This window comes from Parasteatoda tepidariorum, chromosome 5 (genome assembly GCF_982258835.1).
Source record: "Parasteatoda tepidariorum strain Cologne lab strain chromosome 5, Ptep-v5.0, whole genome shotgun sequence".
Taxonomy (NCBI): Eukaryota; Metazoa; Arthropoda; class Arachnida; order Araneae; family Theridiidae; genus Parasteatoda; species Parasteatoda tepidariorum.
Window position 1 is genome coordinate 89,642,925 of NC_141759.1, and position 26,200 is coordinate 89,669,124.

At 31.4% G+C, this 26,200-nt stretch overlaps 2 protein-coding genes across 2 annotated transcripts; both read right to left on the minus strand.

The window, feature by feature from the left end:
- Positions 1–9,016: 9,016 nt before the first annotated feature.
- LOC147809674 (uncharacterized) lies at positions 9,017–9,970 on the minus strand. The gene has a single exon (XM_087162898.1). The coding sequence runs from the start codon at positions 9,968–9,970 to the stop codon at positions 9,017–9,019; it is 954 nt and encodes a 317-aa protein (XP_087019024.1).
- A 99-nt stretch (positions 9,971–10,069) lies between these two features.
- On the minus strand, positions 10,070–13,057 carry LOC147809675 (uncharacterized). Its single transcript, XM_087162899.1, has one exon. The coding sequence runs from the start codon at positions 13,055–13,057 to the stop codon at positions 10,070–10,072; it is 2,988 nt and encodes a 995-aa protein (XP_087019025.1).
- Positions 13,058–26,200: the final 13,143 nt, after the last annotated feature.

Genomic DNA, 26,200 nt, shown 5'->3' on the forward strand with positions numbered 1-26,200 from the left:
GTTTGTGGTCTAGTTTTTTTTTTTTTTTTTTTTTTTTTTTTCAATATTTAAGAGCTTATTCCAATTCTGCATTATCTGGGCTTTAAAAAAAATTGAGAATAACGCATTAATTTTGATAATTTTAGTTTATCAAGATGTAAAGAACCTGTTAAAAAAATACAGTCCTGACCTCTGTCTAATGAAACTTAATGCCCTTAAATTCCTAAATTTTTTTGAAAATCATGTTTAATTCATCACAAAACATAAGGCAAATTCTCATGTCTGAAAAATTCAATTTTATGTGAAGAATGATAATAATATTTTTAAAGTTTCAGTGAATAAATTATGGATTAGAAGTTGCAAGAACTTAGTTCAAATTTTCATAATTTCTAGGAATTTTTAACCCCTGTTCGCTGCGCTTGCCAAAATCCAGAGCTGCTTTTGCAGTTTATTTAGGATTGTTTAGGTTTAAAGACTAAAAGAATAAGTATGAAAAAAAAAATCGAGAGTAACGAAGTAGAAAAAATTGAAGCAGTATGCAGAAGCTAAAATATTAATAATAACAATTTATATTGACTAAAATAGTAATACATTTCTTGTGGGCCTCCACTAGTGAAACGCATCTTTTCCCCGCGTTAATTAATTTTTAATCTAAAATTTAGCTTCAAATTATTATGTTGCCTGGTAAATTATGAAACATAATTAAAACAAAAATCTAAAACAACTTTTTCTTGTTTATAGGAATTCCCCGCTCTGAATTTTTTATTTCTGTCCAATTTATGGCTCAATTTGTATCAGATTTTTGTTACCAGCTTGAGAAAAAGAAATTTAATATGTTTTGTGATAATGTATTAGTGTTTTACAGAGACAGATCTAAGCCTTTTTGAATCCGATGCAAGAATTAGTTTTCTCGCCTGCTTTCCCCTTTATAAACTGCATCTACTATAATAATTAAGTGAAGAGTTAGTCTGTGTGCGTTTCTGTTTATTTCTCTTATAACTCCGGTACCGTCTGTTCCATCGTCCTGAAATTTGGACTGTTGATGAAAGGGGCAAATTTTGACCCAATCCTTAAAATTTTCAAATGATCAAATTTTAATTCTGTCGTTGAGGGTAAGAATGGTAAGAACGATTTGGAAAACGGAATTTTTTCATCTTTTCAGCCCTTTCCATTGATAAAAATTAAACTTTAGACTACTAAAAACGTGCTTTTTTAATCTAATCGTAAAACTATAGACAAGAACAAAAAATAATAAAAATAAAATTGAATTATTAATTAACTATTAATTATACCTTTATTAATTATATTGGTATGTGTCTTTCAGTTTTGTGAAGGATTTTGCATTATTAAGATAAAATTGTTTAGTTTTATATAGATTTTTTTTTGTCACCCCTTACGGAGAACGAATATTCAGCTAGTTTATGATAAATATCAAATATATTTAAAACTGCATTTCTCTAGTGGATAATATCTAGTGGATCTAAATAGATTATCAGAAGCATCCCTAAGGTTTCATCAGTCAAATCAGACATATTTTGATGTTTTCAATCCAGCCTTTCTAAATTGTGATTTGTTTGATTTAAATTATGTTTTTTTCTGCAATTGTGTAAGTATATATTGTAATTTTGATTTCTTTTTTGGCAAGGATTCTAAAAGTATAAATTTAAGGCAGTGATTACAGCAACCCACGGATATATCTTTTTCAGTCTTTGTCCTCAAGTAGGCAAATTATGGAGTTCAATTTTCTTTTTCTTTTTTTTTATGAAAACAAAAGATTAACTTCTTTGAGAAAATAAATACCTTATTAAATTATATATTGTTTGACCAGTACCAATACCTTTTGTCATTTTTCTAGAAGTACTTATTTTACGATTCAGTCAATTCCATCAAGCGTAATTTTAGTGGTCTTTCAAGATTTCCCCATGTTTCAATTAGAATGGTGTAGTTAGAACTTAACTATTTAGGGGAAGAAATATAGAAAATACTACTTAGCTCTTTAGCTGAATAAACCTTCCTTGGAGGAAAATAAATACTTAAATGAATACAATAAATACATTTAATATTCGGATTATAGCTCCGGAACGTCGTTCCGGTGCGTTCCGACGTTACTACATGTAACTTTCTAACCTTGAAACTTAAATTGTCAGCACGATCGGAGCTGCAGTTGAGTACTTAACACTCTATGCAGTCAGAAAGTGGTTGAAATAACAATTAACGAAGCATTTTATTTGGTGTTAAAATAGCGACATAAATTCTGCTCATAGCTGTCAAGAAATAATTTGAAACTGTTATTGATTATAAACTATATTTTGTAATATTTCGACAATAAATTCTTCTAGTAGCGACGGAAAAGCGATTGCAATTTGTGATATCATCCAGAGCATATAGCTTCAGTTAAAATTTGTGCAATCTAGCTAGTTAAGAAATGGTCGGAAATTTAAATGACAATAAATTCTCTGCGGCGATAATATCTGTTTGTAGTGGTAAAAAAATGATAGAAACTTGCACTATCCTCCAGAAATAGCTGCAGTTAAAATTTGGGGGCTTTAGCTAGCCAGAAAGGTGGAGAATTTCGATTGATGGTTAATTCATTCTGATGATAATATGATAAATTTGGATTAAAATGGTCAGATACTGTTGCAGTAGCAGAGTTGCAGTTGAGAGCTCTATGTCGTCGTAAAGCTGTCAAAATTTCAACTCCATCGTATGCACCCACACACACATGAAAGAGATTTAATAAAGCATAGTAAAATAACGATATTTGCTGATAGGTATTAATCATTACAATAAAGTCGCTGATGATAAATACATTAACTGTTTTTAATTCACATTTTTAATGCAAGCATTATTGTATTATTGAAAAGTAATTAGAATAATGTTAAATCTATTCATTCTATGTAATTTAATGTTTGAACATACAATTGCATTTCTTGACTGTTTAAATTAAGAGTTCTTTTAGAGACTGAATTTGATATTGTACCATCAAATAACCAAGTATACTTTTTAGAGCAAGACAAAAGAAAAATCAGCTTTATTCTCGCATTTTTTCTATTTCGTAAATTAAAATATCACTTGAAAGGAATTAAATAGCATATGTGAGGTCAGACCCTCGATCCATTAAGATTGAGTCTAATATCCGATGCTTAGATAAAAAGTTATTCAGGGTGGTCAATTGTTCAAAATTAAAAAAATCATTAAAACCCGTTTGGTGAGGGAAAGAAAATTGTCATTTTGCTATGTCTCAATATTAAATATCCATATTTCACTTACTTTATCCATTTTAATTCTAGCTATAAGTCTTTTTGCACTGTAAATTTAATTACTAAGTTGTACTCATTTGTTGAAAGAATTTCTTAATTTTAACAGTTAAACATATATTTTTAAATAATACAAAACAAGAGAAAAAAAAAAGAACAAACTAATTTTTACCACTATACAACAAAAACGTATATTCATTAGAAAAAGCTATAATGGGGATTACTAGATTAAAATATAAATAATTTTATTTAAATAAATTTCAAATTAATTATTGAATATCAATTTCTTTTTGTAAAAAATTATCTGATAACATTTAGGTGGATATTCAATTACATTTTATTCAGGCTCACGGGCTCAAATCATATCGTATAGGTTTAAGACTTTTATTTCAGTTTTTTTCCCCTTTTGTTGACGTTGCTTTTAAAATTTTGGTGAACCTAACTGTGATTCTACGTTTCTTAGAGAGTATTGAATAATCAATAATATTTTTAAAGATTTTTTTTTTTAGTTGCTAAAAGATATCTTTCAGAAAACAAAACTAAATTATCTATCTCTTATTCATCCTTAAAAACTATTCCCGTAAACTCATTAAAATAATCTGTTATATGAAATACAATACATATTCCATAAAACACAACAATTCAATAATATAATATATATATCACTTTTAAAATAGAGGTTCATTATAGCTTAAATATAAATAGTATTCTTACATTTTATTATAATCGTCTATTATTTAGTTAATTTCATTCAAATTGTAACCTATTGTTACAATTTGGTGAGTACTTCGGAAATATCTTTAATAAAGATTCTTTCTTTTAATTGCACAAGATTTAATGTATATATTTTGTTTCCTTTCATTTATGATTTTCAACACTTATTTCTCATATTATTTTTGTTGCGAATTATCCTTTCATATTTCTTTATGTACAAAATTTTTATTTGTTTTTTATTAACGCGTGAAATAAACGTATCTGATGCACAAAAATTTTAGTAATGTAAGCTTTGTTTCAATTTTAACATGTACATTTTTCTTTCCGAATATAATATAAGGGATTTTGTTTTCAAATTACTGTTACTGGAGAAATACATTAGAAACTTTCACCAAGATACGATAGCATTTCTTATTTCTTCAAAATTATCTGATTTCCCTTTGCATTGCAAACTACAGTTCTTCGAATGTGGGGTAGGGAACTTACCAGCCCATCGCCTCCAGCCAATATTTCTAAAGAAAAGGTTAAAAGGTCAAATCTCTTATCTGAATGGGCAACTGGACAATGGACATCCTGTTTCTCTCTCACTCCACTAACATTCTTTGCATTATAGTTTTTTCAAAGCTGATGCATTTTTTTTTAAAAAATAAATAAAATTTTACAGAGAATCCTTAACTTTCATATTATAATACTTTTAGAAATTCTTCGTATAAATGAAAAGAAAGAAAATTCTGAATCAACAATATCAGAATTATTCAACCACGATTTTTGAAGATTTATTCAAAGATGATTTTTTAAGGGAAATTGTTAATCTTAATAAGTTAATATTCAGGATGCATAGAGAGCCCTACAATTATATGGTTACTTAATGCTCGGTATTAAAATTTTCATAAAGCAATCATTGTTCTTTCAATACTTTTTTCTATTCAGTTTTTAAATAATTTAGGCTAGCTCACATCACTAATTTGGGAATTTTAAGTTTCACTATTGCGCAAATCGTAATAAAGTAGGGGAAATCAGATGAAAAAACGTAATAGAATGCTTTGAAAACAAAATAAAATCTACCCACAACAAGACCATACTTTAATTTTAACTGTTAAATCTTATTTAAAACGTTACAAAATTCTGTTATCTTAAGGTTAAGTGTGGACAGTCTTCATGATTTTTTTTCCTAGTTAACGGAAATACGAAGATAATTTCAGTGAAAAGAGTTTTAATTCAATTTGTATTCCATTTTTGTTTTGAAATTCAAAATTGTATATAATTTAAAATGTAAATTTGCAATTAGAGATGTTTCTTATTAAACGAAACTTTTTATTTTGAATTGATATGTAATTAGTACTAGAAATTAATTTAAGTAATGTATGTATTAGAAACCGTTCTATGTGTTTTGCAACTTGATTATTTTTTTCTTTATTTTAGATTTTTTTGAAAGTCATATTAGTTTAATTGCATTAAATATTTCTTAAATTGGAAGGTTGGATCAAATTTTTACTGCAAATATAATTTGCTGTATAATGTTCAGAATGTTTTAATATTTGATATTTCGAAAAAAATTATTATTTATTTTTTATCATTTAAATTACTTATTTTTAACTGTATTCAAGAGCACATATAATCGAATGGTTTTCAACTGTGTAAAGTATGTCATTGTTTCAGATTTTTGCAAGTTTACAAGATCAGTGGAAAATTTTCTTTAGTACCATCAAGTTATGTTATAGTACATAATAAAAGAAAAAATCATTCGATTCTAATTTTTATTAATACTTTTTTTTTTTTTTTTTTTTTAAAAGAGAGATTTTAAAGAGAGATTTCAGTGAAACAATTATTCGTCTTTAGGCCATTTTTAATTATTACAGAATGCTTCATTAGTATGAACGTGGTGTTAAAAAATAAAGCATAATATTAACATAATTATGGTTACGAAATGTTTATTTATTTTCATATTTAGTTATTTTTGATCATTTAACAAATAATAAATATTTTTTCAATTTATAATTGGTTCATTGTTTCTTTTTCACAATTTCTTTTCTTTTTATGTACATATGCTTAAATAAGGAATAAAATAATAAGGTACAAATTAGTGAAAACTTTATAAAATGGTTTCTTTATTTTTATTTAATTATTTTAAAAAGTTATTATACATTTTTCTATTACAATAAAAAAGGTTGTAAAGGAAATCAAATTACTATTTTTTTGCGCGAATAAGTGATTAGGTTTTCGTGACTGGCGTAGTATACATACAGGCAGAATCCTAAAAATTATAATCGGCCGTAATTTGTTAAATGGTTTGAAAGAAAAATAAACTTATTGTTTGTTTTCTTTTTATCTTTATTCCATTTTTATCATGTTTAGCATGCATTTTTATCATACTCTAAATACAGCACTTTTAAGAACACCTTACATTCAAAATATATTTTAAAAAAAACTCAAAAAGAAATAATTAATTTTTAAACCATTTTATAATATTTTATATATAATTAAATGCTTGATTTTGAGAAAATTAATTTTTTAAAATAATAAAACTAAAAGTTTTTATATAAATAAATCCCATTTCACATCCATTCAATATTTATATTCTCAATTTAATATATTTTCCCTCATAAATATCAGGATTTTCATATAAGTTATTATGTTTATAATTGTTCAATTGAAAAAAAAAATCGAAAAAGGTAACAGCAGCACTTTTAGAAATGTATTTCAATAATAAAAATATTTTCTCGGGGTGAATAATTCCTGAAAAACTATTATATACAGATAACTGAATATACAAGTATATCAAAATTTGTTACAACCATGAAATGAATGAAACTTACAAAACTTAACTTGCAACACTTCTGCGAAAAAGACATAAATAATTGCTTTACAATATATCTTATTATTTATTTCTATAATATTCGTTAAAAAGTTATTGAAATTTTAAGTAATTTTTTTTAGATAATAAGATTTAAAAAAAGAAATTCCGTTCTCGCCCATTTTGTAGAGAGAAAGTCTAAGATCGATATTTATATCGATCTTAGATCCATTGCAACGAAAAAAGCCAAAATATAAATTCAGTTAAGTTTTGGAGTTTTTAACGCTTTGGTGATAATTCACTTTTGAAGTATTTTATTTGATTTTCTTATCCTTTTTTCTAGGGTATTCGTCTATAATACTCTAGTAGAGTTCAATTATTACTCATAGATTCTTAATCACACATCTATGCATGCCTAGAAACCTATTGATAAATTGTAATTTACTAAAATAATTATAAATAACAATTGCATAAAGCAGTTGAATTTTTTATATCTATTAGAAAAATTAAAACATAGTGTTTATTTCTCCTTTCCGAACAGCAAAATTTAAAAGAAAATGCTTAGTGGCGCCATCTGTTGGCTCTTATAACAGATCCTGGTGTACGAAATTAATGCTACCAGCCAAGGATAAAATAAACGCAAAATTATGAAAATATCTAAATTCATAACAATAATCATAACAAAAAATTTAAATAAATTTTTGTTTTCATACCACGCATTCTTTTCTTTTATAAAGGAGAAAAAATCTTCATAAGAGTTTGAAAAGCTATGAAGAATTTCATTAATACGGTGATATTTTTTGTTTGACAACATTACTAAAATTTTTTTTGCGATTAAGTTTTCATTTTACTGTACATTTAATGAAGAAATCAGTATTCTATAATATAAAATATTGAATTAATCTCATCATTCATCGTTTTTGAATGCCAATAACTCAACTACAAAAGTTTTGAGATTAGATTTTCACTGTAATATCATTATGAAAATATTAGTAACGAGAAGAATTATGAGTTTTTATTTAATATCTTATCTGAGATAAAAGCTTTGATTTTGTTATTTTAACATTTTACAAGAATTAAATAAGGTCCCATATTAGTTATTAAAAACCATACTACTAAATTGCGCACTGCGATTTACATTGTTTATGAAAAATTATCTCTTTCCATAAAAATGACTACTCAGTATAAAGATTAATTATTTTAATTGACTACATTAAAAATTGATGATATAGATTAATTTTACTAAAAACTAATTTCATCGATTAATTTTACAATGAAAATATTATATCGATTAAATTAACTAAAAACTAATCACATCGATTATTAACTAAAGCACTTAATCGATTAATTTATACCAAGTTTTATAAATAAAAACGATTAATCGATATAAAATATCGATTAAATCTATATCGAAATAATAACAGTCAAACAGTGACTGAAAAGTATCAGTTTTGCCCATCTCTAAATCATACTATAGAAATGATCTTATGGAGTATGATCTTAACTTGTGACCAGAAATCACAAATCTTGAATAGATTAGTATATAAAATGTAGTGGTAGATTGTAAAATTTAATGCATATATTTTTTTGTGAGTCAAGTGTGTTAATCTTTTTACACATTGGGGGTACCGTACCGTATGAGTTAATCGTTTTCTTGCAGGAACCCCTTGAGTAGAGAGTAGAGAAAAAACATAGTATCCAATCCATTAAGCAAATCCTCAACTTTAGTTTATCTCAAAATAAACATTTCAGTAAGATAATGAAAGACAAGATAGCTGTTTTCTAATTTATGTTCTGTGAATAACAAACAAAAGTAACAATTGTAAGGTCGTCGATAGCTTGGACTGTATGAAGAGGTTATAAGTAATTCTAGGCGACTGGTTACAAACAAAACAATTTTATTGAGAGATGTGGCGATGGTTCATCGCTGCAGTTACATGCATCTACTACTACTACTAACACTACAATTTTCTCCCTGGCACATACGCCCTCTGGCGTCACTTAACATTCCCCCCCCCCATTGAAATACAATTACATAATTTCAATAAACAATATAACTAACAAACAGAATACATAGGACATATGAATACTATTAGAATCATAAAAAATAATGAACAACTAAATTTTGCTATGATTACACACAATTTGAGAACAAATACAGTAGGTTAACATGTGCTGATTAATATACATATATAATTATAAACAAAATTAATTCACTCAAATAGTTTCTTTTCAAAAACATATGCATAAGAAAAACAAATTTTTTCTTCTTTCATTCAAGAGGTAATATACAAATGTCTCTGACATTTCTTTTGAAAATTTTACCATTAGGCGTACGTACATTTACAATTCTTATTTTTCCATCCCTACTTTGAAATGTTTCCACTATTCTTCCAACTGACCACTGTGTGGCAGGAAGTTGCTCATTTTTCATTAAAACAAGAGTACCCTGTTTTACATCGTCCTTACTAAATTTCCATTTGGTTCGACCCTGCAAATTATTTAAGTAATCTTTCTTCCACAATTGCCAAATTTGTTGACTAAATTTAGTTACCCATTGCCATTTGGACAAATGAGTTTCCTTGATATCATTAAGTAGAGGTTCTTGAAGGCCATTTATTGGTCTCCCAATTATGAAGTGATCTGGACTTAATGTCCGAAAATCATCAAAGTTTGCCGACAATGGAATGAGGGGCCGGGAGTTCAATAATCTTTCTATTTCAGCTAAAATAGTTACAAATTCTTCAAGCGTCAATTTTTGGCTACCTATTGCTCGTTTGAAATGAAATTTGAAAGCCTTCACCCCAGCTTCCCAAAGGCCCCCAAAATTAGGTGATTTTGGGGGTATAAATTCCCATACAATATTCTCGTTTGAGAGAAAGTTAGACAAGTTTTCATCGCGGGAAGTGACAAGCTTCAAAAGTTTTTTAATCTCAACATTTGCTCCAACAAATGTCTTTCCATTGTCAGACATGATTTTCGAACATTTGCCTCGTCTACCAAAGAAACGTTTCAAACAAGCTATAAATCCTTGAGTGGTTAAGTCTGAAACAAAATCAAGATGTATAGCTTTTGTGCATAAGCAAATAAAAACAGCTACGTAAATCTTATTTAACACTCCTTTACGCTGATTTTTAAATTTTACTAGAAAGGGGCCACAAAAGTCAACCCCTGTCACATTAAAGACAAAATTAGGAGTGACACGTTCCCTTGGTAGATCGGCCATTATTTGTTGAACACTTACGGGCTTATTTTTAAAGCAATTCACACAAGAATGAACAATTTTACGACAATTATTTCTGCCGTTAAGCGGCCAGAATTTCTGTCACACTTGAAATAAGAGTGCTTGTGCACCTAAATGAAAATACTTCAAATGATAATGATTCAAAATTACATCAGTTAATTTATGCTTGCTGGGCAGTACAATGGGAAATTTACTATTATTCGATAAATCAGAGTTTCTAAGTCTGCCACCAACACGAATTAGAGAATTTTCATCCAAGAATACATTTAAACAAGATAACTTACTCCTAGATGAAACTGGTTCACCTTGTTTGAGCCTTTTAAATTCCTCTTGGAACTCACCTGACTGCAATGAAAGCAGAAGCCAATTTTCTGCATCTTTGTTCTCTCCAATGGTTAAGAACCCCTTATTTCTAGATATTGGATTACGACAATTATGAATAAATCTAAAAATAAAGGATAAAATTCGAATTAGTTTGACAAAACTGTTAGAAAGGTTAAGAATTTGTTCAAAAAAGGATCTATCTTTGGTGGTAATTAAAGAAACAGATTGAATGTCATTAGGATCAGGAGCAGAGCACTTTTTCAGTTCTTCACAAGGTAGGTCATTTTCTGGAATGTTCAGAGTCTCATCACACTTAGGAATTACTAATTCCTTTAAGAAGTCTGGTCCGGTCCACCAGGTGACATTTTCGATGAGAGATTTGAAACTTATTCCTCTAGTTACTAAGTCTGCTGGATTGTCGCATCCAGCACAATGATTCCAAGATTCTCGGTCAGTGAGAGATTGAATTTCTTTAACCCTGTTTGCTACAAAGGGTTTCCACTTATATATGGAACCTTTTATCCAATACAATGTATTCTGCGAGTCTGTCCAATAATAAATAGAAGATATTCCTTTCCGATCTAATACCTTCTTTACTTCACGTGCAAGTCGTGAAGCAAGCAATGCGGCTATCAATTCTAACCTAGGAAGAGAAATTCTCTTAAGGGGTGCAACACGGCTCTTGGAAGCCACTAAGTTTACAGTTACTTGATTTGCTGTTTTAATTCTTAAGTATACGGCGGCACCGTAAGCCTTTGGACTAGCGTCTGCAAATGCATGCAATTCTAACACAAAGTCTGAGTGATCAGAAATTTGAAATACATTTCTGGGTATTTGCAAGTTAGCCAATTCAGGAATTTCGATACACCACTGCTTCCAAGTTTCTTGAATATCTGAAGGAAACTCGTCGTCCCATGAGATCTTACGCAACCATAATTCTTGGAGAAGAATCTTTAATCTGATGGTGTAAGGTGTTACTAGTCCTACGGGATCGAATATTCTACCTGCTGCTTGCAACACAAATCGTTTTGGGTTTTTTCTCAAGTCAAGAAATTCCAGTAGTCCCTTAACTTCCATAGTTAAAATGTCCAGTTTTGTATCCCAGGACATCCCAAGAACTTTGTGTAACTCGTTTGGGCTTTCTGATGAGGATGGAGGAAGACTACTGAAACCTTGTTCCTCCCACATTTGTTTTAGTGACTCGTCGTTTGAAACCCATTTACGAAGGTGCATGCTAGCATCCTTCATGATAATGTCAGCTTCCCTAGAAATTTTGAAGGCTTCAGACAAGTTATCTGCACCAGCTACAATGTCGTCGACATAAAAGCAAGTATCAAGAATATTTGAAGTTGTTGGATATATTTTCTTGAACTTATCATTATGGTGCTTGATAGTCGCCGAAAGCAAAAAAGGGCTTGCATTGACTCCAAATGGAAGCCTGTTGAATCTGAATACCTGCAATTGAGTATTTTCAGACTTAGTGGGATCGTCTAGAGTGAAAAGGAACCTTAATGCGTCCTTATCATTTTCGTTCAATGCTATTTGCAAAAAGGCACGTTCAATGTCCGCTAAAATAGCAAATTTATTCATTCGGAAAAAGGTTAAAAGATGAAATACATTCGGATTAAGGTTCGTTCCCGTCCAGAGACAATCGTTAAGTGAAAGTTCACCAACATCACAAGAACTAGCATCAAAAACAATGCGACACTTGGTATAAACACTGTCCTTCCGGAAAACTGGGTGATGGGGTAAATAAAACACAGGTTTATCAACAGTATCTGAAGCGGATGGAACCTTCTCAATAATTCCCTTTTCTAAGTAATCTTGCAATATTTCACTATATTGAATATACAAATTTTCGTTTGAAGTCATACGATTTAAAAGACCTTTAAATCGCTTAGTTGCGACAGTAAGATTATCGTTCAATTCCCTCCAATCTCTTTTCCAAGGGAGAGTGATTTCATATCTTTTATTTTTATAACTAATTGTTTCATTAAATTTGGATAGTGCTTCATCCCCCTCTAAGCATTTGGGTTCATCCTTTATTCCTAGAGACTCATGGTCCCAAAATTTTTGCAAATCAGTTAAAGTGTGATCTTGTGATAATAAGTGACATTTGTATTCCTTACAATTATCTTTAGTGCCCAATCTTCCCGTTACAATCCAGCCGAGTACAGAGTTCTGTAAAATGACTGAACTATTTTCCAATTTTATTTGCTCGGTTCGTAACAGTTCGTAAAAAATATCTCCGCCAAGCAAGATTTGAGCACGTTGAGGCTTAAAAAAGTTAGGATTTGCATAAGTCAAATTTTGAGGAAAATTAATTTTAGAAACATCAAGCGGTTTAGCAGGGGTTAATTCAGTAATTTTAGGCACTATCAGCATTTTTATCTCTTTCTTAAAGTCTCTATTTTTATTAGAAACAAGAGCAGAGATCGATTTATTTACATTCAAAGTTGCCCCATTAATTCCAGTTATTAATGAGTTTAATGTATTCTCCTTTAAACACAATAATTTTGCTGCATCAGCAGTAATAGCGCTTATTTCAGAACCGCTATCGAGAATACATAAAAAGGGATAAAAACATTCATTTATTCCTCGCACATAAATTAAAGCAGTTGAAAGCAAAACATTTGAGTAGGTATCATAGACATTACAACTGCTTGGCGGCGCCTTCTGCCAGCTGTGAGAAAGGGCGAAGGAGGAAGTTACAGTTTTCGTTTCCCCTCCACTCATATTACTCATCTCAATATTTGCTTGATTTGGAATAATCTCAGTTAAATTAGAGCAATTGGATTCTAATATTTGATTATTTTTGTTCTCAACTTCGGGTTTTAAGAAATTAACCCCATGAAGTGTCGAATGATGATTTCTAGAGCAATGTTTACATTTAAACTCTAATTTTTTACATTGAAATAACATGTGTTTACCCAAACAATTAAAACACAGATGCAATTTTCTTACACTATTCAATCGCTCTTGAGCAGATAAGTCAATGAATTTTTTACACTTATATATTAAATGGTTTTGATGACACATAGAGCAAGAGAAATGCTTATCATTTTGCAAAACGAAACTTTTATGTTTGGGGGTTACTTCTTGTTTCGGTTTTGAAACAGAAATACATTTTTGAACATTTTCAAGAGCTTGAATACGTTTTAACACAAATTCAGTAAAAATTTCCCAGGTGGGTAATTCGTTACAATTTAAAGACATTTCGAAAGCCTTTCTTGATTCATCGTCAAGGCGTTACAAAACAATGTTCATTATTAGTGTCTCAGATAATTTATTTTGTTCTAATCCAAGTTGCTTTAATGCTTCACGATACAAGAATTCTAATAGACCTCTCTTTTTTGTATTGGAGGGCAGTATTTCTTTTCACCGTCTGTTTTCGATTTCTCCTTTTTTTCCCGGGTACTATACATGTTACCTGTTATAGACGACCATAACTTATCACAGCAGATATTTAATAATTAACGCTAGAATAATAATTTGCACTAGCTATTTAGCACTTATTTTATAATTAGTACTTCATTTAACACTAGCAGAATAAATAGTACTTGCATAAGAATTAGCATTAGCTGTTTTTAGAAATTAGCACTTCTGACAATACGTGTCATGGCGAATTTTTAATAATTAGCACTGTAATTAGCACTAGCAATTTTTTAGAAATTACCCCTTCTGACTATATAAGAAGTGTAATAGCCCTCTCTTTACAGTAGTGGAGGATCGTATTTCTTTTCACCCTCTGTCTTCTATTTCTTCTTTTCCCCATCTGGTAATTTACATGCCACCTCCCATAGGTGACCAACACGTTTCCGGCGGACATTTAATAATTAGCACTAACATAATAATTAACACTAACATAATAATTAGTGCTAGCATAATAAAATAATTAACATTAGCTGTTTTTAGAAATTAGCACTTCTGACGATACGAGTCACGGCGGATTTTTAATAATTAGCAGTAGCATAATTAGCACTAGCTAAATTTAGCACTTATTTAAATATAGTACTAGTAATTTTGTGAAATTAGCACTTATTATTGTGGAATTAGCACTTCTGATGATACAAGAAGTCCATTGCTCCTATCTTTTCAGTATTGGAAGATCGTATTTCTTTTCACCCTCTGTCTTTTATTTTTTTATTAACCCCATCTGGTACTATACATGCTACCACCCATAGTTGACCAACACGTAATATCCATTTTTAAAACGTTAAATTAACGTTAGTTAACGTTTGCATACGTTGCATTGCATTCATCAAATTATTACAATCACGCTTCGATAACAGAAAATATTTAATAACAGGAAAATATCATGTAAACGGAACAAAATGGTTGAATCTAATCTGAACTAAATAATACGACACTGCGTAGAGCGACAGCTGCGAAATATATTATCTATAACGTTATTTTAACGGTTTATTGAAAAATAAATTTATAAAACTAATAATGAATCTTATTGACCTGCAACGCCATATTGAAGCATTGAATTAATGTTTCTCTTCCTTGTGAAATTAGAAATACGTGGAAATATGAATTTCTATGAAAAACGTCGATTTAAGTTTAAATTTACTATATTTTCGTCCATATGATTCCACTTTAGTTTTAAAAAAAATTTTAGTAAATTAATAAATTGAAATAAAATTTTTTAAATATGTAATGTTTTTAAATTTAAATAGGGTGATCACGAATGTATACTTTAAACTGTGAATAATCTTACAGAAATTTAAAATGCTTCTTTCAGCTTTCTTAGTTTTTAGATGCCTTAAAAATAGTGCTGCTTAAGAAAAGGTTTTATATTTTTGCAAGTTAAAGTTAATTTAACTATATGGCTCAAGTGCTAAACTGTCTTTGTAATTTTAACTGAGTGGGAAATTTATCACAGATAATACAACGAAGGAATTGTAGAACTTATTGCAAAACAATGACAAGTTTAAAAAATAAAATATATATATATATATATATATATATATATATATATATATATATATATATATATATATATATATATATATATATATATATATATATATATAAAAAAAAAAAGAAGAAAGCAAGAAGAAAAAAAATTAGTTGTTGTTTCAGTGGATCATTTCTAGTTAAATTAAATTCTACAGAAAACCTTCATCGAAAGTCAAATTTCTCGTCAGATTTTCTTTTTGTATACTAAGTGGTAACATAGTATTATGTTTCAATATTTAAATTTTGATTTAATAAAGCTTAAATTTAACGGCCATGGCTTAAAAATAATTTAATATGAGTGTATGGAAGTTTTGAAAAATATTCAGATGAAAGTCAATTATTTACTTGTTGAGAAAAGCCATGGAATGCCAAGCAAAATGGAGCACTTAAAATAGTTTTTTTCTTCTTTTAAATTCTGAAATAGTTGTTACTTGAGATGAAAATTTAAAGTATAGATTTTTATTTCAAATCAATAAATAAAATTATCTATTTCATAGGATTGAAATTACATAATTGGTATATTTTTATTATAAAAACGCAGTCTGATAGGTACTGAAAAAATCTGCTAGGGTATCAAAATTCTACTAAAAAGTAAAACCGAAAGAAAAAAAATCATAGTGGTAGAATAATCGCCCAGCCTTGGCAACTTCCGAGTAGCGTCCCACAAAAATAATAATAATAATAAATAAATAAATAAATAAGTATAAAAAACCGCAGAGAAAGGGATTATCTCGAAACATTTAGGCCACACCCGGTCAAATCACTAGGTACACGTTTTTTTTTGTTTTTTTTTAAATATTTGCAAATTTAAAATTCATTTGGTTATTTTGCGGCTATAGCTCACACAATACATTACCATACGGCAGTGTTTCCCGAACTTATGACTTTTGTGTACCTTTCTAAATTTTTTCATAACGCGGTGTACCACTAATAAAAAAAATGAATTTATTTTTTTCCATCAACAATTTTTGCAAAAGTTAAAACTCACAACTGGCTGTTGACACCACTAATTATTAACTGTTGACTCTGCAAAAAATAGCCAATAGAAAAATACGTAATCGTAAATTTTCATGATTACCTTTGTTTTTAAATAAAAAAATTGAAATTTTCGTTTGTTATCGCATAAAAACGCGTACCCCTGCTAAACTATTCCCGTTCCACTGGGGGTACGCGTACCACACTTTGGGAAACACTGCCATGCGGAAATATACCGAAAAATGAATATTTATTCACTCTTGCACTGTTTTCTGAAAGTAAATTGTTATTGTTGTTTCTTATCCTCTAATTGTCTGACGAAGTCAGACAAAATCCAGTAGGTTGTTGACCTTCAAAAAGTCGATTACAAGAAGTGGAGAAGCATATAAGTCCTCCTTGGAAAGAGGATATGTTCAGCTGAGGCCATCCTGGAAGAGGTAGAAAGCAGCCTCTGTTGGGTTGAGCACCATAAAGGTAGAAGTCTGTCTTGGCTCTTGTTGGTGTTCTTTTTAGTCTGGCACCTACCCTTCGGCCTGTCCGGCTTGGGAGACCCTACCAGTAGCAAGATACCGCCGGCATAGCCCTCCAGGTCAATGGTGCGCACAAGCCTCGCCGCCCCGTCAAGGCAGGAACACCGTCGGGAGTAAATTGTTATCACCTCATATCTCAGAGAAAATTTTGAGTAGGCGTTACTTTTCATAGAAGGCAAATCCATACAAACCACCAGATTTAGTATAAGGGACGCGATACATAGGTTTGCCAATAAAGACTTTTCTTAGTAAAAGTGCTATTTAAATTGTGCTTAACGATTTCTTGAGGGGTTCAATAAAAATTGTGCAAAGTATTTTCTTTTTTAATCTGCAATTAAGACTTCTAGTGCACCTCCTTTGAAACTGGCTAAAATATATTATCTTTACTCCATGTAGGAAGCACTAATATTCTTTTCTATCTAGTCATTCTAAAATGGTGAAGGAGATGCTCCCGTAGTTGAGATTTTTTCCCTTTGTCAAACTAAGGCTCTGAAAAATGTGGAAAAAATTTGATTTTCCAAAGGCACAATTCTCTTTTTAAAAAAAAAATTATCTACCACTTTAATTTAAAATATAAATTTATTATGTTTTAGAAACAAAAGTTTCAAGTTAATTTTGACGTCATTGCAAATCTCTTATAAAATACATTTGCTGGAACTATCGAATTTCTGGCGAATGTTGTATTGGTAAAACTTAAGATTAATATTGCTCTAATGATTTCGGACACAACTAGAATCTTTGACAATCAATTTCTTCATCTATGGCAATTTTCAATGATCACAAGCCGAGTACAATTTCATTACTGCCTTATCAGTAGTATGACGTAATATATAAAAAACATTTGCTTGAAGTAAAGAACTTCTAGCGAATGTTGTATGATGGATTAGTTTTGCTTTTTTAATGTGTTTCAATTCAATGATTATATGTGTACCTGCCAACACGAAAGACTGAATATGTAACGTTTTCTCACCGAGTATCATCTATACCTATATACATTAATTTACTGTGTACCAGACCAGGAGGGGACTTTATCACATTCATGATAGTGTGTAACTGAAATTGGCGAAACTGATATGAAATTCGTGTAAAGGGGCTGCATCCTTCCGAATCATTCTGAGCTCGATCCCCGCCGGCCGAAGACAATGTAGCAAATGATGCACGTTAAATCTGTTTTGTCACAAAGTCTTCCATGTATCCATAACAAATCATACCTCTGATGCAACTGGATTGGAAATGGATTGTTCTCTGGCTTAGGTCAAAATTACGATTTGTGGATGGATGTATGAATGAGTTCTCTCTATACGTGTGTATAACTGAAATCGTAGTGACACTTGAAGCAACATGATTATCAAAGAAACAGTATTTATTTTGATTTCGAAAACGCAATGTGAAATACTATTGCAATTTTTTATAAATGCATGTCCTTGCTATAATTAATTTCTTGAAGTTATACTTCTTATGCGACTTCCAACAAGGTTGCGTTAAACGTTTAACGCTACATTTTTATTGGCCGGGAAATCACGCGGTAGGATCCAGTTTTCCCTCATTCATTTCTATATTGTTTTGGTTCTCACTAGCATAAAAGTCATAAAAGTACTGTTTTTCTATAAATATTTTTTTAGTTTGTTTCTGATACACATGTAATCTAATAGGGTAGTATTTTTTTTTTTCAAATTTAGTGGATAACAATTGTAAAAATTGAGTGAAAACAATCCCACGGACAATGCGACGGATTTAAGGTTATGTCAAGATACGTCTCTTGTGAATATCAATTGATTGTTTCTCTTCTGAATTTACATTATGACGCATTCACATACGTTATTAATACAAATAGATTTTCCATGGCGAGACGATGAGGCAACCACAAGCACTTCCACTGGTTCAAGAGGTCCACGAGGGAAAAATGCACAATATTACCGTGACTACAGAGCACGGAAGCGAGCGGAGCAGGAAAAAGAGTCGTTGAATAGAACTAGTGATCCTTCTACGACTGCTGATTCTTCTACAATTAACGTCGCAGGTTGCGAAGTTTAACTTCTTCCGCGCGGAGGGACTCCACGGACTATTTTTTTTCATATTATTTGCTGTTGCTCTCTCTTTGATATTTTACTTTAAATTTAATTTCATAAAGGCCAGCAATAATAATAAGAAAATTATGGTTTATTGATTAAATCTAAATACAATTACAGATTTTTAACAGAATCGTATTGCTCACGTGATAGAGAATCCGGAAGTGCTTTCTTTCTCTGAAGAAAGATTTTTTTCAGAATGTTTTGAGAAGACAGTGAGGAAACTAATTAGCCTGCGGTTATCAAGATTTAGATTATTATTTTTTCAGGTTTCGGAAAAAGTATAACTTTTGTGTGTTTCTATTGCAGAGGAAAATATTTGATTCAGCTGCAAGAGTTTGATTTGCTCAATTATGTTAGTTGGAAAATTTTTTTAGCTTTTAGTTGCTGATGTTGTTCTGTTAAGGCGACTTATTGTTTTAAAATTTTCTGATAATCATATCAATTTCTTCCGTAGTAGTCAGTTTGATAGAGCCTAGATAGTTTTTTTTTTCAATGCCCACCTGGATAATGACCTAGGTCATACAGGCACCTGAAGGGCAGATTGGTTGGCCACTCTTTCAGGGGCACCATATTAGGTGGGCCAACGTTGTTCCCACAGTAAGGACAGATAGTATAAAAAAGGAAAGAATATCCATGCCTTGCCCGGGATTCGAACCTAGATCCCTTCTGATGCAAGGGCAGTTCCCTAACCCCTACACAGGCCGGTCGGCTAAAGCCTAGATAGTTATATCTAGGATTTCTTTTTCGGTAGGCTTGTCATTTTATTTTATGACCGAAGTTGAAAGTAGAACCAATTCTGAGTTTACGATTATCAATGTTGAACTGCGTAGCCTCCTAATTTGTACCCTATCCAGAAGACAAAGGATCTCCTGGATCAAGCATTGAGAGAGAAGTTTTCCTTCGTGGAGAACTTTTTGATGGATATAACATGCATTTGCGTTATATGGAGAAGTAAACCACGAAAAAAATCACACGATATAATACCTCATTTGAAGTAAACTGTTTCTCGGTAATATCAGCGAAAATTTCAGATTTGTCTGTGTTAGAATAAATCTTTTCATTAGGACCATTCAGTGGAATGTTCGTGGTACTGGCAGGTTTTTGAAATTTTACCACTTTCCGTGTAGGATTGCCTTGTGTAGATAGACTTTTTTTACTTTCTCCTAATGAACTTCTCTGTTGAATTCTAGAATATTTACGAATACTTTTGATCAGCGGTCGGAGGTAGCACGCTACTGGTAGTAAAACTACTGTAGTCGCTACTTTTTTCCAGTGTAGTGCAGTGCTCTACTTTTTATAAGAAGTAATGTAGTAAGTAGTACGATACAAAAAAAAACAGTAGTTTGTAGCAATTCCAGACAACTGCCTTTTTTTGAATTTTTTTTTTATAACTATCGTTGAATATCCGACCCAATTTTTGTGTTTACGACTCGTAATGTTCGAGTCCGTAGCCTTGTAATTTTGAACCCAATCCAGAAGACAAGGAAACTCCTGGATCACGTATTGGGAGAAATTTGCCTTCTTGGAGGACTTTTTGATGGAATTATCCCGCATTTTTGTTACATCTGGAGGAAGACCACTAGAACCACCAATGGTTAGCCTGACGAAAATGGGACTCTAACCCATGATCCGTCTACCATTGAGGATATTTCACGTCAGCACTGTGGTCGGTGAAATTTTTCGAATCTGATAGGTGTAAATCCTTCGCGAGACTGTCAACGCACGCAATGATAATGTGTCTGTGGCTGACAGTTAAAAAGATCTACGTCTGATGCTCGGAAAAATCGGTGCTAAATCGATCGAATTGTTTCTGAGAAAGGGAATTTTAAATATCTGACTTTTTTAAACTTCGATTTTACAAGAAATATAAAGTTTGTTTTTGTGTCTGATTTCGCAACTTAAAATATCGCCTGCATTAAATAATTAGCTTATTTTAGATCACCCCCTCAGATCATTAAGAATTAGTCCTAGAACGGGAAGTTCCGATCAGAAGACCAAAAGCTATTCAGGCTGGTCCGTTTTTATGTTTTTCGCACTGTACTTTATTTTTTTGACGGTATAAAAAAGCATTGGTCACTTGAATCGCCAATATTTTATAATTTCCTAGCATTTCTTAAATTAAATATCCACTGTCCAGAAAAACAAAGAGTTTAAAAGTTAAAAGAACAAATTTGTAAAAAGTGCTTCAGAATAAATAACTATTACATTTAAACATTAATTGAAACTTTTTAATAACACTTCGTGTTTAACCGAGCCGATTTTTTATTCAAAATAATTTTGAATATTAGTGAAAATGAAGTTCTCCAGTAAAGTTTGTCTTGTACAAGTAGTGAAGTAGTGTCTGCAATTCGAAAGTAGTTAGTTGTCAGCTGTATTTAAAAAAAAAAAATATAGCTTACTACACTTGTAATAAAGTAGTTGCAGCTAACTACAAAGAAAATGTAGTTTTCCGCCCACTGATTTTGATATAATTGCTTGTTTTAGATTTAATTGAGAGGTTAAGATTTCTTTCATAGTAAATTCTTGATTTTAATTTTTTATCTTATATCAAATGGAAGCTTAGTGTAGACATTTCATATTCCTGTTTGATATGTTTCCTCATCGCAAGCACATTGGATATAGGTCATTAGTCCTTCGATTTCACTCTCTACATCTTGAAGGATCAAGTTACCGATGTAGCCTTGTTGAGAAGAAAAAGTTATGTTGAGAAAAGTTGGAACCCTTTTGCCCCTTTTCCGGAATACTGCTTGCAGGCTGCGGTTTCTATATTTTTCCACCCTTCAGCTATTATGGTAAATTATTAACGATGATAGCAAACCATTTTGCCCATTATCACAGAGATGGATTTTAAATCATTTAAGAACAGGCACCCTTAAAATATTTTTGGTATTTTTTAGAAGAAAAAATTTATAATTATTGAACGAAATTCGAACATGAAATAGCAGGTAAAAAGAGCATTTCATTTAGTTTTCAGCTAAGTATTTTTTAAGTCTCTCCAAACAGCTTTTTTATTTTCCACAGCTTCTTCCACATTTTTTTTACTCCAGTATCATCGGCACTATGGTAACATCGTAACCAGTTGTTGATAAAACTGCATTTTCTTTTGTAATTTTTTACAACTACAAACTTATTTATTTATAACTACAAATACTTTTTTTTACATATACGTGGCATTCTTGACATGGCTGTCAGTTTTTTTAATTGTATTTTTTACATTCAACGCCAGTGGCGGATCTATCGGGGGGGGGGGGGTCATAGGGGTCATGAACCCCCCCCCCCCAAATTGAAAAAAAATAAAAATAATAATTTTCTTAATAGTTTACGAAAGAACAGTTACAGTAGAAGATCTTATAGCCGCTCGTGAAACTGCCGAGTTTTATAAGAATCTCTTAAATGCTTCCGTAAAAGTTGTCGAAACAGAATTTCGTCCTTGGGTGGCAAAATGGCAACGTGAAGCAGAAGCGGGACTTGAAGTGCCCAACGATTTTTCCAAGATTATTAATGTCAGTGACATCGATTTGTTCCCATCAATCAATATGTTGTTGAGAATTTTACTAAGTGCAGTTAGTGCCGCAACAGCAGAACGTTCCTTTTCAACTCTTCGACGTCTCAAAACTTGGCGCAGAGCAACTGAAAATCAAGAACGATTAAATTGGACTCGCATTATTAAACATTCGTAGAGAAATTTATTTGGATGTTGAAAAAAAATCATTGACAGATTTGCCAAAGTTTCTAAAAAACGCATTACATTTCTTATTTAAAGATGTTGAATACTTGAATTATTTATGAAAAATAATATAAATGAGAAGACTAGCATTAAAAACCCCAGTTTTTTTTTTTTTTTTTTTTCAAAAAAAATATTTGAAAAAAAAAATTTATAAGAAAAAATTAATGGCGGGGGGGATCTGTCAATGACCCCCCCCCCCAGGAAAAATTTCTGGATCCGCCCCTGTCCAATATCTACCTGTGTTAACATTTCGTCAATTCAGGCATTTTACAGGACAGATTCGTAGGCTACTCTTTCAGAGGCGCCATATTAGGTGAACCAGCGTAGCTCCCTAAGAAAGGACAGATGGTACAGAGAATGAAGGAACATCCATGCCTTGCCCGAGATTCGATCCCCGAACCTTTCGATGCAAGGCTTGTTCCCTTAGCCCTACACAGTCCAGTCGGCAGCTGTTATAATATAAAGTCCTAAATAACATCGTGTGGCATTCTTGGGTGGTGTGTCTCTACGATACGATGTTCATAGATAGCATTTTTAGGACATCGTTAGAAAGGCTGCCCCAAAATGAGGTAAACTTACTAGCTTCACAAATTGGCCTTAGATTCTTCCAAAAATTTAAACAGGATTAAAAATTAGTTTGAGTAATTTTCATTTGATGCTTCTCAGATAAAATATTAAAGTTAACGGCTTTATAAGCACGAGATTGTCAGTTTGTTAAATTAAGTTTTTGAAAAATGCGGTAGAAATTTGACTTTCCAAAAAAACTATTATTACAAAAAAAATTCTTAATCTACCACTTTAATTAAATATATAAATTTATTATAATGTTTGTTATGCATAATTTGCTTGTACAACATAGCATTCGCTTTCGGCAAATAAATGAAACATTTTCTAGAAGTAAAAAACTTCTAGCGAATGTGGTATTATAAATAAGTTTTGCTTTATTAATGCGGTTCAAACCCGTGTGTATCACTAAAACTTCATGTCTGTTAAAATAACAATTTACGCTTAGTGTTTTCATTTAATTTTCTTTAAATGTATCAATACCGCTTAAATGTTTCCGGGCACAACTATACAATCTATTTCTTCATGGCAATTTTCGTTACTGAACCCCAACTTTCACCATTCATTTGCGCTTAGGCGATTTATTATTTATTCCCACTCAGATGAATTAGTTAGAGTTCCTGACGGGGCTGATGTTAAGATAACCACCACATATGAGTATGGCAATTTTCATTACTGCCAACCCGAAAGACTGAATATTTAACCTTTTCTCGGCGAGTATCACCTATACCCATAAACATTAATTTACTGTGCCCAGGTGGGCGCTTTATCATATTCATCATAGTGTGTGATGAAACTGATATCAAATTCGTGTAAAGGGACGTAAAGACTTGCATCCCCCTAGGCCTTCGGCAGTTTCAGTTGCAGTTGTTCCCCAGGGACAATCATGAAATTGAAAGAAGACCATGTACAATAATTAAAAAATATTAAAATTATCTTAAACATTATTTACTAAACTTATTTCAGAGGACCCCACCTGAAAGACGAATATAAAGTCGCTGGGATATATTAGGCCATTTGTTAGACATAAGTTCAAAGTCGAAAATGTCTATTGAAATGCATTTATTTCTGTCGATTGCTTATTAAGTACTAAGCTTGGAGATGTGTTCCTTGATATTGTCTATAGAAGCGGTTAAGCAATTTTTTTTCTGCTACAGAACCCTAAATAATCAAGCTTCATCTGGTGGAAAATAGACCTAATTAAGTAAACAAATAAAATTGTACTAACCATAAGAAGCCATTTTAAATTTAACACTTTTTTATGTTTAATAACTTTTCATCATTTTTAATCTTGAATTAGGTTTTTGTTTGACAGTTGAATACATAGCATAGATATAAATCCCTGATTGATATGTGATCCCTATATTAGTCCCTGATACACAGTCAGGGAATTGAATTTAGTCTAACCGAAGAATTGCTTTTAAATCTTGTTATAAATAAAGATCTGTTGTAAATAATTTTTAGGATAGCCTGATTGATAAGACGTTAAGCTCAGGTCCAAGTGGTCCTGAGTTCAATCCCTGCAGGCCGCCGAAGACCCCCCCCCCGTTTAGAAAATGATGCAGGATAACTCTGTTTTGTCACAAAGTCTTCCGTGTATTCTTAACAAATCATACGTCTGGGGGTACTGAATTGGAAATTAATCGTTGCTTAGGTCAAACTTACGATCTGTGGATGAATGGGTTCTCTCTATACGTGTATGGGGCTGAAGGCATTAGAGACAACATGATTATTAAAGAAACATTATTTATTATTTAATAAAACGCAATGTGAAATACTATTGCAATTTCTTATAAATGCATGTTATTAATTTTTCATATTAGTTGTTGTTACTCTTTCTTTGATATTTTACTTTAAATTTAATTTCATAAAGGCAATCGAAATTATAAGAAAATTAATGGGTTTATTGATTGGATGTAAATGCAATTGCAGATGCCGAAATGTTTAAAACTAATTCAAATAAACTATTTTTAAAGAAAGCCTTATATCTCTGAGCTTGAATTCGTTTAGATAGGGTAAAATCCATTATTCTGGGAACAACTAAAAAGTTTAAATCGAAATTTCCCTCCTCATTTGTAATAGTAGTACTCACTGGTGATTTTATTTCGAATGATAATTCATTTAATCCTGACACTCAGGCGTTTATTTTCTCTTTCCTTAAATTTAGTCTATCAGATAATCTTTTGCTGATAAAATTCGAATTCTCAGCCATATCCAGCAAACCCCGGCAAGGAATAAAATCGTTTACATTATCTTTTATGCAACAAGTAATTGTGCTAAGCAAAACACATTTTGATTGTATTGAATTCGAATCGAAACTCCCAGCCCAAAAATATTCTTCGTTTTGTTTTGAATAAATTCCGCGTTTCTAGAAGGATTGGTAATAAATTCAGCTGCGGTGGGGGAAAGCTCTCTTCGACTAGCAGTCGCCGATGCCTCATATTATTTTTTTTTCAGGAGAGAAATGTAAAGTCACATGATGACGCTTTTTACAATTCAGGCAAGAATACTTCGCTTTGCAATTTGATACTCGGTGGTCATTTCCTAAACAATTAAAGCATAATTTATTAGTTTGTACTTTGTACAACTCGTTAACGGATAAGTTTTTATAAGGAGGGCACTTATACACCGAAGAGCCATTACATTATGACCACCCTCTATCTATAACAATGGGCTCGCCCAGGTTTTCATGGTTTCTCGCCCAGGAACAACGTTTTCATGGGGTACATTAGGACCCATCATCCTCATAGAACAATCCCTGGCATCTGTAAGCTACTTGAACATAGTTGCAGACTAGGTTCACCCATTCATGGCAACAGTTTTTCCTGCGGGGGATGGTGTTTACCAACAGGATAATGCACCATGTCATAAGGGTCGAATCGTCGAGGGACATTCCAGTGACTTTCAAGTCATGTCTTGGCCTCCAAATTCACCTGACCTTAATCCAATAGAGCATTTGTGGTCCTACTTGGAAAACCAAATTCGTGCTGCCACGCTACCCCCTAGCAATCTGAGGGAATTGCAGGACCAGTAGGTGGGCGCTTGGTACCAGATA

Coding starts and splice junctions, on each gene's coding strand:
- LOC147809674 (XM_087162898.1), bottom strand. CDS start 9,970: ATGGCCGATCTACCAAGGGAACGTGTCACTCCTAATTTTGTCTTTAAT.
- LOC147809675 (XM_087162899.1), bottom strand. CDS start 13,057: ATGAGTAATATGAGTGGAGGGGAAACGAAAACTGTAACTTCCTCCTTC.